The following is a 16169-nucleotide window of genomic DNA, read 5'->3' on the forward strand; positions in this document are numbered from 1 at the left end:
ACTGCTTTGGTTTCTTCCACAGTGGTGAGCAGAGCTGGAGCTTCTTCCACATCTTCTTCTTGCAGAAGAGTAAGTGAAGAGATGATCCTCGTCACTGAAGGAGAATAATCTGATGAATGGCGCTACGGCCTGACTTATAGCGGTCGGCCCCTCCCCTTTTGGCGGGCTGAAGCGCCATTGGTTTGTACAGCTACACAAACGTGAACAAATCAGGCTTCAGCAGAATGGAAAAAAGGAGTTTTCCCATACATAACGAGAGTGGATGAATGACCATCACCTTCAGCTCAACCTTACTAAGACTGAACTGCTAACCCATCGTTTCATCACAACTTCTCTATACAGCTGGGTTCGTCAACCATAACTCCTTCCAGGACAGCCAGAAACCTAGGAGTTGTGATGGATCATCAGTTAAGCTTCACAGACCATATTGCTACAACGACCCGGTCCTGTAGATTTGCCTTATTCAACATTAGGAAGATTAGACCCTTCCTGTCAGAGCAATCCACCCAACTTCTTGTCCAAGCTCTTGTTCTCTCCAGACTGGACTATTGCAATGCTCTCCTGGCGGGCCTTCCTGCATGTACTATCAAGCCTCTACAACTGATCCAGAATGCAGCAGCGAGGGTTGTCTTCAATGAGCCTAAAACAGCCCATGTTACTCCTCTCCTCATCAGGTTACACTGGCTACCAGTAGCCGCTCGCATCAAATTCAAGGTACTGATGCTTGCCTACAAAACGACCACTGGCACGGCGCCAACTTACCTAAACTCACTAGTTCAATCTTATGCACCCTCCAGAAGTTTGCGCTCTGCAAGTGAACGACGCCTTGTGGTGCCATCCCAAAGAGGTTCAAAATCACTCTCACGGACTTTTTTCCTGGACTGCTCCCAGTTGGTGGAATGACCTCCCGATCTCAATTCGAACAGCTGAGTCTTTACTCACTTTCAAAAAACATCTAAAGACTCACCTTTTTGCCTGCACTTAACCAACTAATACTAGTACTTACCTTTTTTCTTTTTCTTTTCTATCATATTCCAAAAAAAAAAAAAAAAAAAAAACCCTGGCTACGTGTTCTGTACTAGACTAACTGAGACTTGTCATAGCACTTGTATACCGTTGTTTTCTCGTTGATCTGATTGTTTCTACTGTTCTCATTTGTAAGTCGCTTTGGATAAAAGCGTCTGCTAAATGATTAAATGTAAATGTAAATGTAAATGAGAGTGAATGTTCGAGAGGGAACAACCTAGAAACAGCAAGGTCATTTGCATATCGCTAACGATGCATAGCAAAAAAAGGAGCTCTTAAAGAAACCGTTTACCTTATATGAAACATGCACTTCCAAACACATGAAACCAAATGCACTTTTGATAATTCTGTCGCTGCACGATTTTCTCACATGCAGCTGGTTGGTTTTGTAACACCTGCTCAATGACCAGTGACTGCTGGAGGCGGGGCTTACTTTTTTTAATCACACTACATTTCCCAAGTGCCTCAGCGCGAAGTGCGTAAGTCCGCGCATGCGCAGAAACGTTGAGCGCTCATTGAAAGCTGGCTAGTTTGCTAGTGTTGTCTTGCTCGCCTGGGTAGCGTTGTTGGATTGTGTAGGCAGTGTGTTGTTTGCGTCTTCATTTCTATCATAGCGCGAGCTGCAGAATGAGTAAATCTAGTTATAAATCGGTCGGCGGTGGCAGTACGGAGGAACTCGATAAGGTTGACATGTCTTTAGGTAATGCAACAGATAAAACTAGCCGTGTGTGTGTGCGTAGCTGATTAGCATTGTGACATTTTACATGTGATTTATCATCACCGTTATCGGTGTTTTATTGATTGTTAAACGTGTTTAAAGATATATCTTGACTGCGTATGACCGCATTTCCTGAGGATTATTTATTTAAAGCAAATTTTAGTATAGTTTGATTGAATTCAAGTTCATTTATCGTAGTTTTTTGTTTGATGTGCCTAATGTTTTTTTTTTTTAGTGTTCAATTGAGCAACCTAGCAGTTTGTGTGATGTGTCCTGTATCGTTTGATTTGATCAAATTTATTGTATTCATATTTTACAGATGATATTATCCGGTTGAATAAGAAGCAGAAACAATTCCAGGCCCAGACGACAAAGCGCAGACTCCCGGTGAAAGGTCGCTTCACTCAAGGGAAGAAAACTGGGCCAAGAGCTGCAGTGCCATTTAAAAGAGGTCAGAATTTGATGCTTTCTTATTTTTATTGTCACATGAATTTTTTATTGAGTCTATCTAAGTGTATCCTTTCTGTTTTCTCTAAGCATATTTTAAAGGGATACTCCACCCCAAAATGAAAATTTTGTCATTAATCACTTACCCCCATGTCGTTCCAAACCCATAAAAGCTCCGTTCGTCTTCGGAACACAATTTAAGATATTTTGGATGTAAACCGGGAGGCTTGTGACTGTCCCATAGACTGCCAAGTAAGTAACAGTGTTAAGGAACTGCATTGTCAGAATACTCCATCTGTCATCAGTGATTCAACTGTAACGTTATGAAGCGACGAGAATACTTTTTGTTCACGAAGAAAACAAAAATAACAACTTTATTCACCAATTCATCTCCTCTGTGTCTCTCCAAATCAGCGAAGGACTGTTTTGACAAATCTGACTAGTACGCAAGGGGCTTACGACACTGTTATTTATTTGGCAGTCTATGGGACAGTCACAAGCCTCCCGGTTTTCATCCAAAATATCTTAAATTGTGTTCCGAAGACGAACGAAGCTTTTACGGGTTTGGAAAGACATGGGGGTAAGAGATTAATGACAACATTTTCATTTTGGGATGAAGTATCCCTTTAACATTTAAAAATAAATTCAACAGCTGCAGTATAACGACAAATTCAGTTTTAGAATAATTTCAGTGTTTAATTGTATGCAAATCAGCCATATCTTGACCGTTTTCTGCATCTGGTTTTGTTTTGGCCATCTGTAGGAGGTGTTGTGAACAAACGCTTCACTCGAAACCGCAAGCTTCCTCCCACAGTGGCCAGGCGTCGTGGGCAGGGGGTCATCACTGGTTTAGCTGCGAGAAAAAATGCCGTCCTGTTTAAAGGGATCAGTCCGCTCAACCGACCCGTCCAGAACAGACCTGCTCCGAACAGACAGATGCCCAACAGTGCAGCTGTTAACCAGGTAATGTACTCAAGGGTGATTATGATAGTTAGTGCATGGTCAGAGTTTCTGGTGTAACTTTTTATACATGCGTTCACTTCTCAGAGATCTCAGCCGTTTGTCCAGCGGCGACAGATGCAGATCCAGAGGAGACCAAACAGACAGATGGACTCTCAGAAACCTCAGGGCTCAGTTTCTTACAGACCGGTTCGGCTTCACAGAAGATGGTAAGATTACTTTTTCATTTAATATCTGAGTTAAAGTTAGTTGTTGCATGTGCAGTGCCTTGAGAAAGTACACGTGGTGCAGGAGAAGCTGCAACTCAAGTCCACATGAAAGCACAAATATGCCAAAGGAACTCAATTTTCAGATGAGATTTTATGGTCAGATGGTTTTTAGGCAGAATTCAGAATATTGTGTTCTACCTTTCAAGTTTGGGGTTGTTAAATTAATAATTTCAAAATAAATACAGCCTTGAAATGCATCAAAATGGTGATATTTTAAACAAAAAAGAAAAAAAGAATACAATTTAAAATAATTGTTTTAATATGTTTTAAAATATAACTTATTCCTGTAATGTGAAGCAGAATGTTCAGCATAATTACTCCAGTCTTCAGTGTCACATGATCCTTCAGAAATCATTCTAATATGCTGCTATGCTGTTCAAGAAACATGTATTATTATTTTATTTTTGTGGAAACTGTGATACTTTTTTTTTTTTTCAGAGATTTTTGATAAATAGAAAGTTAAAAAGTACAGTATTTATTTGAAATAGAAATCTTTTGTAATATTATAAATGCCACTTTTGATCAATTTAATGCATCCTTAAAAGTATTACTTAAAAAAAAAAAAACATACATGAAGCAAATATTACAGGCAAAATATCAATGTAAGATTGGTAACTCAGTGAAGCGGAAGAATTAAAGTTAGAAATTAGGGCGGGATTTATTTAAATTAAGATTTATTTATTTTAGTGCTGTCAAATGATTAATTGCGATTAATCGCCTCTAAAATAAAAGTTTTTGTTTACATAGTATATGTGTGTGCACTGTGCATATTTATGTATATATAAATACTCTCATATATATATATATATATATATATATATATATATATATAAAATATAAATTATAGAATAGAAATATATACATGGAGATATTTTCAAAATGTATACTGTATGTGTTTATATATATATATATATATATATATATATATATATATATATATATATATATATATATATATATATATATATATATACACACATACATACATAATAAATATACACAGTACACACAGATATGTTATGACAGCACTAATTTATTTATATTTTTCTAAGTAGTTTCAATGTGAAAATGTTTGTCTTTTGTTGATCATCTGTTCTCTGCAGGAATGCTCCAACTGCTCAGCAAACACAGAGAGAAGCACGACAGGCCACCTTCCTCTTCAGAAGAGGAATCAAAGTAAGACGCTAATGAACTTCCTGCTTAGAGTTCACACAGAGATGTGTGAAAAGCACAGAGGCTGTTAACTTTACCGCTCGTCACTAGCACATGTAGGGAAAGTTTGGGCAGAAAGCTGCATATGTGGGTGCTGATCATGTGACACCCTCTTCACATTTTAAGGAGACATTTGTTTCACTTAAATATGTAATGCAGTTAGCATGCATGCTTAGTGTTTAAAAACAAGGTTTTAAGAATATGGTTGCTCTGTAGTATTTATATAAATGAATGTGTACACAATGACTGTTATACATTGACTCTAGTTATAGTGAAAAGTGTGAAGTTTAAATTAGAAACTGGTCCTTTCGTCTCTAGAATTGACATTAATCTGTTACTGAACCATTATTTCAATTAATCACAAAAAATAATCAAACCATAGGCTATTTATTTCAAATCAATCCTTCGCTGAATAAACTCACTGAATCGAAGTCTCATTAAAAGTTAGTCCAGAATAAAGCAAGAATGGTTTTATATACGTTTTCAATCAAAGTGACTGTGTTCATATGAAAATGTATTTAAATGACTACTTTTATTTGAAGCAATATGAATTTAAAGTTAAGCCAAGAGCGCTGATTTGGCTTCCTGTTTATTTATTTTTTTTATAGGTTCATGCACAAGTTCAGAAGACAAAGTCTGCTCAACCCACACAGAGAACGCGCTCGTAAGTAAACGTTCTTATTTATTTTTTTTTATTTTTTTTTGCTTTTTCTTTCAACTACTCAAACTGTTCAAATGTTTGGGGTCATTAAGATTTTTTTTTCTTAACTGAATACTTTTATTCAGCAAGCTGCATTGAATTTATAAAAACCGACAGTAAAGACATTTAAAATTAGGGGTGTAACGGTTCTCGGTAAAAAAAATTGAACCGTATGGTTCGGCACGCACTAGGACTGTGGAGAAAACCGGGAGGCTTGTGACTGTCCCTGTAAATTAAACGGGGTGTAATTTACTGTGACTGTAAATTACACCATCAAGGTCCAGGAAAGTGTGAAAAGCATCGTCAGAATACTGCATCTATCATCAGTGATTCAACCGTAACGTTATGAAGCGACGACAATAATTTTTGTACGCAAAGAAAACAAAAATAACTTTATTCAACAATTCATCTCTCCGCATCAGCGTAGCGCCATTTTGGAGAATATGAGCTGAGTACAAGCAGCAAATGCTCTTTTGTGTCAGCCGCGACACAAGAATATGTTTTTACGTATATTTATTGTAAATATACGTAAAAAAACGTATTCTAGTGTTGCGGCTGACACAGAAGAGCATATGCTGCTTGCGTTCAGCTCATATTCTCCAAAATAGCGCTACGCTGATGAGAAAGTACCAAAGTGTTCTTGTAGAAAATCACTATTTTATTTTATTTGTATCTTTACACTGTTGTATTTCTTTGTGCTGTAGTCAGATTATTTTATTTGACAGTATAGTTTTTCCCTAAACATAGCACATACCGAACCGTACTGAAACTGTGACTACCGTGATACCGAACCGTGAGTAAGCTGAAGCGTTCCACCCCCATTTACAATCTTACAAAAGATTTCGATTTCAATTAAATGGTGTTCTTTTAAACTTTCTATTTATCAATCCTGAAACAAAATGTGACTGAAGACTGGTGTAATAATACTGAAAATCCAGCTTTGATCACAGGAATAGACTTTAAAAGATTTATGCATAAATGCATTTTAAAATATATTCTGATATAAAGTTGTGATTACTGTTGTACTGTATTTTTGATGAATATAATGCAGTCTTGGTGAGCAGAAGAGACTTCTTACAATAACGAACTCTTCTGTTTTCCAAATGTTGGAAAATTAATGCAGATGCACTGTAAGTTGGTTCCTGTTCACTCTTACTGATTTCTCCTCTCTTCTCCACCAGGTGGCGCACTCCTACAAACAACAGTGGCATCCTCACTGTGTCAATAGACAACCCCACAGCTAGAACACAGCCCGAGTATGATTACATTTGATTAGAACCAGATGCACAATTTCATAAGACATACAATGGTTGCCATTCAGATATTTGGATTTGTAATTGGTGTTTGTTTTGTATTTCTAATGTTACTCATAAAGATGTTCAGATAAGATGCCACACATATTTCACATCCATTTGTTTCTGGCTTGTCATGTTAGTTTGGCAGGTTTGACCTTTGAGACTCTTTCCAGCATGTTGTGAATGTGAGTAATGATACCCAGAAGTAATTATGTTTGTTTGCTCCGCACAGGCCGGCTCAGTCCTGGTCCCTGCACCCCGTGACTCCAGCACGCCCCTCACCTCCTCAAGAGGAGCCGGAGAGGAAACCTCCTAAAGGTGTCGCCCTGCAGTTTGATATCAACAGTGTTGGGAAACAGGTAGTGACCCTGGACCACAAAACCAGTCATACTGTTAGTGTTATCTGTATGCACCGGGGGTCTGAGAGTAACGCAATTTCAATTCTCTGTATGTATGTACTGTACATGTGGAAGAATTGATGATAAAGCAGACTTGTCTTGACTTGATAAGGGTCAATTATTTTAAAATTGAGATGTATACATAATCTGAAAGCTGAATGAATAAGCTTTCATTGATGTATGGTTTGTTAGGAGGATAGGACAATATTTAGCCGAGATGCAATTATTTGGAAATCTGTGGGCAGAAAAAAAAAAATAATAATTCATGAACCAATATCTGATTTCTCCAACAATTTGTTTGAATCACATTCATGATTTTTTTTTTTTTTTTTTTAATAATCCAAAAAACTAATTTAAGTTTGTCTACATTAACATGCATTTCAAATATGAACTCTGCCAGTATTGAACTTCAGCCTGTGATTAGCTTTCCTGTTTGAAGAAAAAAACCAATCCGTTCCAGATCAGCCGCTGGAAACACATTTACCTCGGCGGTGGTGAACCTGATGGCCATCTTCATTGTTCTTTTCTCTATCAGACTGGAATGACCCTCAGCGAGCGGTTCCGCCTCCTGAAGGACCAGCGTGTGGCGGCAGCACAGCAGAGCAGCAAAGGAGGCCGCTTCGTCACTGTGGCCTAGAGCTGAACTCTGAGACTCTGTTCCTGTGATCAACAACAATCCTCCTACAGGACAGAACAGGCACACAGCTGAACGAACGCTGTTCATGACTCAAAAGTGATTAGCCCTAATGCAGGAGACTTCATCAGAAAGTGGATATGCCGGTTCTCCGGAGGAGGAGACTTTGGGGAAGTGACAGATTTTTTTTTGTTTTTGTTTATTTTCTAAAAAGCTGCCATTCAGTCCTCACAAAGCAAATATTAACTGTTGTCCTTGAGTTTCAGTTACGTTGTCGTCTCCTGAACTGCCCTTGGTGTGTGATGGCATAAAGAAGTTGCAGCTCTATGACTTTAAACATTTCTGGATAGACTTTTTTTTTTTTTTCATAAAGCAGATGTATGAAACAGAACTTTTTGTAGAGCAAAAAAGACTGTTTAAAGATGTTTTATATTATTTCAATTAAAAAACATTGTGAAACAGGTCTCGTTTTTGATAACCACATTCAAATTAATATATATTGATGACACTTTAAATGCATTCTTTGTAAGAGCCAATCTTAAAACAAAATTTTGCATGGGTTTATTCATGCAGCATTTATAGCTAATTGTTATCTGTGACTCTGGCCCACAAAACCAGTCATAAGGGTCAATCTCAATTTTGTAACTCTGAAAGCTGAATAAATAAGTGGAGGAATCTGAGGGTGCAAAAAAATCTAAATATTGAGAAAATTGCCTTTCAAGTTGTCCAAATGAAGTTCTTAGCAATGCATAATTACTGCAGAAAATTTACTAAATATCTTCATGGACATGATCTTCATTTAATATCCTAATGATAAAAGAAAAATAACTATTTTTGACCCATACAATGAATTGTTGGCTACTTGAGACTGCTTTTGTGGTCCAGGGTCACATTTGAAGTTTTAACAGGTTCATTTAGTTACAATGCAATTAAATGGTGTAATGGTGATGTTTGCATCTAAATTTAGCTTTTGACTATGTAGCTGGATCATATGAAAACACACACACACCCTGTTTCTACAAACACTCCCAAACAGTTTTGTAATTTGAATATTGCATTTATTTAAATACATTAAAATTTGCAATGTAACAAAACTATTGGCATATGAAATTCAAACACCATTTAAATGAACGAAACATGGCTCACTTCATTTTCTGTGGCTAGTGCGTCTCACACACACTAGTCTGTTTTATCTCCTCACCATCGCCTCCATATCTCCTTCCCCCGCCGACACTATTCACAGACTACTTACAATGCGAGTGCCCAATACAAATGAGGTAAGAAAGTGGTTTGACTTTTACAGATCATGCAGAACATGCCTAAAAGCAACACAAAAGTTTGCTGTGAGAAAAAAAAAAAAGTACATAGAGTGTGCATAACAAACAAAAAATGAAAAAATGGAATACACAGCTTTGAATCTTTGGTTACAAAGTAGGTTGAACAACTTCACAGTTTGTTTTTTCTTTTCAATCCCCTTCCCGACCCAAAAACATACCAGACGTCAGAGTAGGGGGCAGGAGAATATGGCAACTAACTTCTTTTTCCAACATCCTACAAGCTTTCTTCATCAGGGTAGACCATTGAGGATTCAGTTTAGATCTTCGCCCACAAACCTGTACAAACTTGTTACGCTCTATTTTTATCTTTACACTATACAAAATGTACATTCACACCAGGTTCACATTCTTAATCCACAGAGAAACGTCGCTGTTAGTGTTTACACTCTACCCACTGCTACTCGGTCACCGCTTACGCATGCACTGATGATCGATACGGTAAGACTGCCGCTCGCTGTCGGATCGAAGGGTTCTGTGACATTGTTCCTCTCGGAAAATAGCAGCCCTATAATAAATAACAAACAGTACAATTGAATTGACTGGTGAATGGAAATCACACGAAGTACGGTGGCTCTGAAAATAGACTCTCGCTTCTTACGCTAAAAAATACACCTCTTTCATGGCTGGATTCTCTTTATTAAAAAAATAACTCTCTTCACAATTTCTCCAGCTGGTCCGGGGCGGGGGGGAAAGGGGCGAGCGTGGTCCGAGTGAACGAGATGGGTTTCTGCACAGGCTTCAGGTGGAGGTGACGCTGGGCTGCGGCAGCAGGGAGTCTGCGCTCTGGTTGGAGTCCAGCTGAAGGTAAGGCTGAGGTTGGGGTTGGGGTTGGGGCTGGGCTTGGCCCGGGACGGGGGCGCTGGAGCTGGATTGGACGGGGAGCTGTGAGAGCTGCTCGTTGTTGGCCAGAGACTTGAGCACTGCGTTCTCTCGCTCCAGCACAGAGTTTCTCTCGTAGAGCTCCTTGATTTGCTCCTTCAACACCTCCACCTCCTCCCGCACAGCGTACATCAGATGGCTTTTCACTAAATCCTGCATCACAGTGCCAAAACATCACATTTCAGAAAACAGTACATCTTGTCTAGCTCTTTTTTTTTTGTTTTGTTTTAACCTATTACACTTTTAAAAATAAAGGTGCTTAAAAGGTTCTTCACAGCGATGCCTTAGAGGACCATTCAGTCAAAGGTTCTTTAAAGAACCATCTCTTCCTTACCTTCTTTCACCACAAACAAGCTTTGGTACGACAGAAAGGTTCTTCAGATGTTAAAGGTTCTTTATGGAACCATTTAGACAAAAAAAGGTTCATCTGTGGCATCGTGAAGCACCTTTATTTTTAAGAGTGAACACTGCCGTGCATGATACTACTGAATAAAATCCAACACTTGTTTCTTACTAACTTTGGGATGCTGATTTTAAACCCAGCACCTGTTTTGCTCCAGCATGTCATGTTTTTCTAAAAATATTTATTTTGTAGTTTTTTTTTGCTGATGACAGCCGTTTTTAAGGTAGAAACACTGCCACAAATAGATAATTCCCATCTTCCGCTGAGCCAGATTGTAAGGATTTGTTCAATTCTCAGCAGATTTTCTGAAGACATCCTGAATTTAATGTTGGAATTATGGCCAGTGAAAATGCAAACATGATCAAGATCATTTCTGCTACATTTGTGGGTTCTACAGCAGAAAATTACAGATTTTGTGAAAAAGTGCTTTTAAAAAATGTTTATGTAAATTTCTTCAACATTGTTGAAAAATGTTGAAACTTGACATTTAAGCTTTTGGCATTAAAGCTGATACATATATATAATTTTAAAAATCTACTTTTTTTGCATGGCTGGGATGCACGGCTGTGTTATTTAAATTTTAAAATTAAAAATATTTGTATATATAAAATAATAAATAGAAAATAAAGAGTATATAAATACATAAAATGAAAAACTTACCATTGCTTGTTCTATTTTATTATCAATGGCAACCACACTTGCTCCAGAGGCACTGCAATTAGAAAAAAAGAGTCTTATTAAAAAGATCTGTTGCAGAAGTTTAAAACCTGCACATTAAAGAAAAAACAAGCAGCACTGTTTTTTTTTAGCTGATTCTTCCTCCAAAATTCCTTTGTGTATGTTATGTTGTAGCACACACACGTTCAAAAGTCTTAATTTTTATGTAAAAAAATAAAATAAAAATAAAAAGTGGTTCATTTGAACTTCTATTCAAAAAGTCCTGAAAAAATGTATTAAGGTTTCCACAAATATATGAAGCAGCACAACTGTTTTCAACATTAATAATAATCATAAATGTTCCTTGAGCAGATCATTATATCAGAATGATTTCTGAAGGATCACGTGGAGTATGATGCTTCGCCATCACAGGAATAAATTACATTTGAAAACATTCAAATAGAAAACAGCTTTTTTTAAAGAGAGCAAATGATGACACTGATTTAGAGACATTCTGTACTTTTCCCTACAATTTCCTTGCACAGGAAAAGCAGATAAGCATCAACCATAAAAGGTCCATTTAAGAGGAAATGCATTTAGCACAAAATCACACTGACACAATTTGGGAGACTAAATTGCTCTCCAAGTAGTTGTAAAGCTTACTTTGACAAGCATACCCACGTACACATGCATACATAACTAGCGAAGAGTTACACAGTCTCATAAAGGTCAAGAAGTTCACAAGTGACAAAAAGGTTGAGTGCTGTCTTGCAGCTACAGGCCACACAAACATGTACAAAGAGTGTGTGTGGTCTCTAATATCCACACAATAGCATCTCATCTCATCCTCTATAATGCCACAGAGTCAACATACTGACCAAACACTATTTTAAACAGGATCTTTGCACCTAAGGAAACAGCATGTAAGGGAATTTGTTCGACTGACAAATTAGATCCAGTCCTGCAACATATCCAAAACCACAGCAATGGCAGCTGATAACCTCCAGCAAAGGTAAAGGCAGGCTTGTCCATGCAAACAAAGGATCGCTTGTCTCAAAAACAATGCTATTCTCGTCTTTAAAGGATGCTGTGCGGTGAGAACGTAAGGTTATTGTCAAGAAATAGCACTGACTCAGAAGAGAGATCACATCATAGTGCCATAAAGTCAAAAAAAAAAAGCAATGTATATTTATATGTATATTTATTTACAGGTCCTTCTCAAAAAATTAGCATATTGTGAAAAAGTTAATTATTTTCCATAATGTAATGATAAAAATTAAACTTTTATATATTTTAGATTCATTGCACACCAACTGAAATATTTCAGGTCTTTTATTGTTTTTAATACTGATGATTTTGGCATACAGCTCATGAAAACCCAAAATTCCTATCTCAAAAAATTAGCATATGTCATCCGACCAATAAAAGAAAAGTGTTTTTAATACAAAAAATGTCGACCTTCAAATAATTATGTTCAGTTATGCACTCAATACTTGGTCGGGAATCCTTTTGCAGAAATGACTGCTTCAATGCGGCGTGGCATGGAGGCAATCAGCCTGTGGCACTGCTGAGGTGTTATGGAGGCCCAGGATGCTTCGATAGCGGCCTTAAGCTCATCCAGAGTGTTGGGTCTTGCGTCTCTCAACTTTCTCTTCACAATATCCCACAGATTCTCTATGGGGTTCAGGTCAGGAGAGTTGGCAGGCCAATTGAGCACAGTAATACCATGGTCAGTAAACCATTTACCAGTGGTTTTGGCACTGTGAGCAGGTGCCAGGTCGTGCTGAAAAACAAAATCTTCATCTTCATAAAGCTTTTTCAGCAGATGGAAGCATGAAGTGCTCCAAAATCTCCTGATAGCTAGCTGCATTGACCCTGCCCTTGATAAAACACAGTGGACCAACACCAGCAGCTGACATGGCACCCCAGACCATCACTGACTGTGGGTACTTGACACTGGCATTCAGGCATTTTGGCATTTCCTTCTCCCCAGTCTTCCTCCAGACTCTGGCACCTTGATTTCCGAATGACATGCAAAATTTGCTTTCATCCGAAAAAAGTACTTTGGACCACTGAGCAACAGTCCAGTGCTGCTTCTCTGTAGCCCAGGTCAGGCGCTTCTGCCGCTGTTTCTGGTTCAAAAGCACACGCCTGTGCACGGTGGCTCTGGATGTTTCTACTCCAGACTCAGTCCACTGCTTCCGCAGGTCCCCCAAGGTCTGGAATCGGTCCTTCTCCACAATCTTCCTCAGGGTCCGGTCACCTCTTCTCGTTGTGCAGCGTTTTTTGCCACACTTTTTCCTTCCCACAGAATTCCCACTGAGGTGCCTTGATACAGCACTCTGGGAACAGCCTATTCGTTCAGAAATTTCTTTGTGTCTTACCCTCTCGCTTGAGGGTGTCAATGATGGCCTTCTGGACAGCAGTCAGGTCGGCAGTTTTACCCATGATTGCGGTGTTTTTAAAAGCCTCAGGAATCTTTTGCAGGTGTTTAGAGTTAATTAGTTGATTCAGATGATTAGGTTAATAGCTCGTTTAGAGAACCTTTTTCATGATATGCTAATTTTTTGGGTTTTCATGAGCTGTATGCCAAAATCATCAGTATTAAAACAATAAAAGACCTGAAATATTTCCAGTTGGTGTGCAATGAATCTAAAATATATGAAAGTTTAATTTTTATCATTACATTATGGGAAATAATTAACTTTTTCACAATATGCTAATTTTTTGAGAAGGACCTGTATATATATTAGGGGTGTAACAGTACACGTATTCATTTCGGTTCGGTACGCATGTGTACTGAACAATTACAGAATTGTTTTAACCACTTCATCTTCTCATCAAATCTTCTGACCAATTAAATGCTCTCTAGAATCCGAAGCACCCGCCCCCTGCACTATAAATAGATGCTGAAGCGCCGGCTGAGACCGCACACTTGTTCACAGTGTAGTATTTCCTGTACAGTGAATGGCTCGTAGTGCACAATGTAGGACGATAGGGAACGATTCAGACAGTGTAAATAAGCTTTCGATTGGTGCAAATGAGGTCTGGTTTCACGTTGTTTCACGCGAACTGCGGCAGCGCACACAGTCTGATCACATGTGAGTCGGCATATATTAAAAACTTTTACAACTACACAGCCTCAGCACGATTATGACCACTATTTTGTTTTACTAAGAGTTTCATATTGAATCTAGGGGTAATCTATTAGACTGTGGCTGTCAAATGCTGCTTTACCGAGCAGCTCAAAGGCTCTGGCCCGAGCAGATATAAACAAAACGCTACTGGCTATTTTAAAAAGGGGGCGGGCCTGCTAGATATGTCCCGCCCTCTCTTCCTGTTTCATTTGAAATTAATAATGCTGCATGTTTCAAGGCACTTCAGGGGACCTTTAAATTTAAGTTTGGGCTTTGTTGTTAACTGTAACCTTTAGTGTTGTCAAAAGACCCAGTACTTCGGTACCAAGTCAGTACTAAAAAAACCGAAAATGTTACGTTACCAGTTTTTTTTTAAATACCGGTGGTACCGAGCACCTGGTCAGTCCAGTTCTTGGTGCGCTATCTGAAAGGTGCGCAGATGCACTCTCTTCATAAAAGCACTGAGAGGCGACCTCAAAAGGAGGAAACACACCAAACTAACAAAACACTTTAAAGACAGACGCCCAGATCAAATTAAAGAGTTCAAGCAGGTAAGTTTCACAGTGTTTCCCATACATTGGGAAATATCAAAACTGACCGCAACAAACAGATTTTCCAAAAGGCGCTGACTTCGTTGAATAAACATAAGCAGGTGTTTTTATATCACTGTATTTCTGTTATTAACAGTGAAGCTGGGGCTTTAATTTCTTTAGAAACAATGATGTTACCAGCTCCTTGTTGAGAAAGATAATGTAGCTCGAGCGATTAAGCTATTTATAGTTTATAAAAAGTTTGTTCCTGAATGTCTGATTGCATGCAAAGCGTGATCTGTGTGAGTGACTGAGTGCGTGTGTGCTAAGATACAGAAGACAGCGCATTAGTTTACAACTCTTCTTTTTATTTTATTTGTAAAAAGTAGAGAGTGCATTAATTTGTGCAATGATAACCTACCATCAATGTTAAGATTTTTTTTATATATATATATATTAATACGAGTACATTACAATATAAATTTATTAGAATGAGTAAATTATTATTTATGGGCTTAAAAACAAAATGCAAACAATCAGAATGTTGTACCTGGTGGGGAGCACCCAATATAAACATTAAACACATGTCATTACTTATATTGTACTGTAGTACAGTTATGGAGGCCCTTGATATTGCAGAGGTCAACTGCTTATAGTTAGCACTGGCCCTAAATTATGCAGTGTTTCATAAACAGCTGTTTTACTAAATTCTACTGAGGTAAAATTCAGTGCAGTCCTGTATCGTGATACGTATCGTATCGTGACTTTGCTGGTGATACACAGCCCTAGTAGTTACCAGTATTTCTTGGGTAAGTACACTGTAAGAACAAACTGTAAAATAAAGTGTAACCTTTAAGTATAAAATAATTCAAGAACAAGTGGGTGGACACTGTGACACTCTGCTGTATAAAAGCCTTGCAGCCCAACACTAATTAATTGCGTTAGTGAAAAAGCAATGTTTTTAAAACATGATTCAATATCACACTTTAGCCTACATTCATCAATATAGCAATTTGCGTCTGAGCACTGTGTTATGTTTGCGCTGAGCTCCACTGCACAAAGCACCGTTTAAGCCTCAACCCATGCCTGGCCCATGCAGCACACTTCAACCGTCATTTGCCTTCACACCAGGGGCCGTCCCGTTACTGTACCTATCACAGGTCATCTCTGAGTCCTTCAGCCTACTGGCAGACTGGAAGGCTTGGAAGAAAGCTGTGGAGGGATTCCTGAACTCCATCCAGCAGAAAGAGAGAAACAGAAAAGGTTACGTGAGAAACGAAAAGTACAGGCCAAAGAGGAAATCAAAGGCGTGTTTATTTGTGGTCTGCAGTGTTCAAAACAACAAAAGAACAGTTTAGGTAAACCAGGCAATATTTAAGATATTCACTATATATATATATATATATATATATATATATATATATATATATATATATATATATTTGCAATGTTTTTGCTGATGCAAATTAGGCACGGCATGAATATTACTATGTTTTTAATGTTTTTATGTTTCATGACCATGCCAAAATCAGATTATTTATAGATATATTTTATAGAATTTTTTTAA

At 38.0% G+C, this 16169-nt stretch overlaps 2 protein-coding genes across 3 annotated transcripts; one reads left to right on the forward strand and one right to left on the reverse strand.

Moving 5' to 3' along the window:
• Nucleotides 1-1516: 1516 nt before the first annotated feature.
• LOC109068682 (UAP56-interacting factor-like) lies at nt 1517-8118 on the forward strand. Its single transcript, XM_042717972.1, has 9 exons — nt 1517-1726; nt 2064-2195; nt 2955-3154; nt 3239-3360; nt 4524-4596; nt 5241-5296; nt 6514-6588; nt 6860-6986; nt 7561-8118. Exons 1-9 carry the CDS (start codon nt 1654-1656, stop codon nt 7660-7662), a joined length of 960 nt encoding a protein of 319 aa, XP_042573906.1. The 5' UTR covers nt 1517-1653; the 3' UTR covers nt 7663-8118.
• A 577-nt stretch (nt 8119-8695) lies between these two features.
• On the reverse strand, nt 8696-15956 carry LOC109068681 (TSC22 domain family protein 2-like). Of its 2 annotated transcripts, XR_006153978.1 has the most exons (4): nt 15754-15956; nt 10939-10990; nt 9595-10028; nt 8696-9501 (listed from the first exon to the last, which is right to left on the reverse strand). XR_006153978.1 is itself a non-coding variant. In XM_042717973.1 (3 exons), the coding sequence occupies exons 1-3, from the start codon at nt 15837-15839 to the stop codon at nt 9735-9737; spliced, it is 432 nt and encodes a 143-aa protein (XP_042573907.1). In that variant the 5' UTR covers nt 15840-15955; the 3' UTR covers nt 8696-9734. The 2 variants fall into 2 exon arrangements, 1 of the variants encoding a protein (XP_042573907.1); XM_042717973.1 differs by having other exon boundaries at nt 8696-10028; nt 15754-15955.
• Nucleotides 15957-16169: the final 213 nt, after the last annotated feature.

The sequence above is a fragment of the Cyprinus carpio genome, chromosome B2, assembly GCF_018340385.1.
Source record: "Cyprinus carpio isolate SPL01 chromosome B2, ASM1834038v1, whole genome shotgun sequence".
NCBI classification, from domain to species: Eukaryota; Metazoa; Chordata; class Actinopteri; order Cypriniformes; family Cyprinidae; genus Cyprinus; species Cyprinus carpio.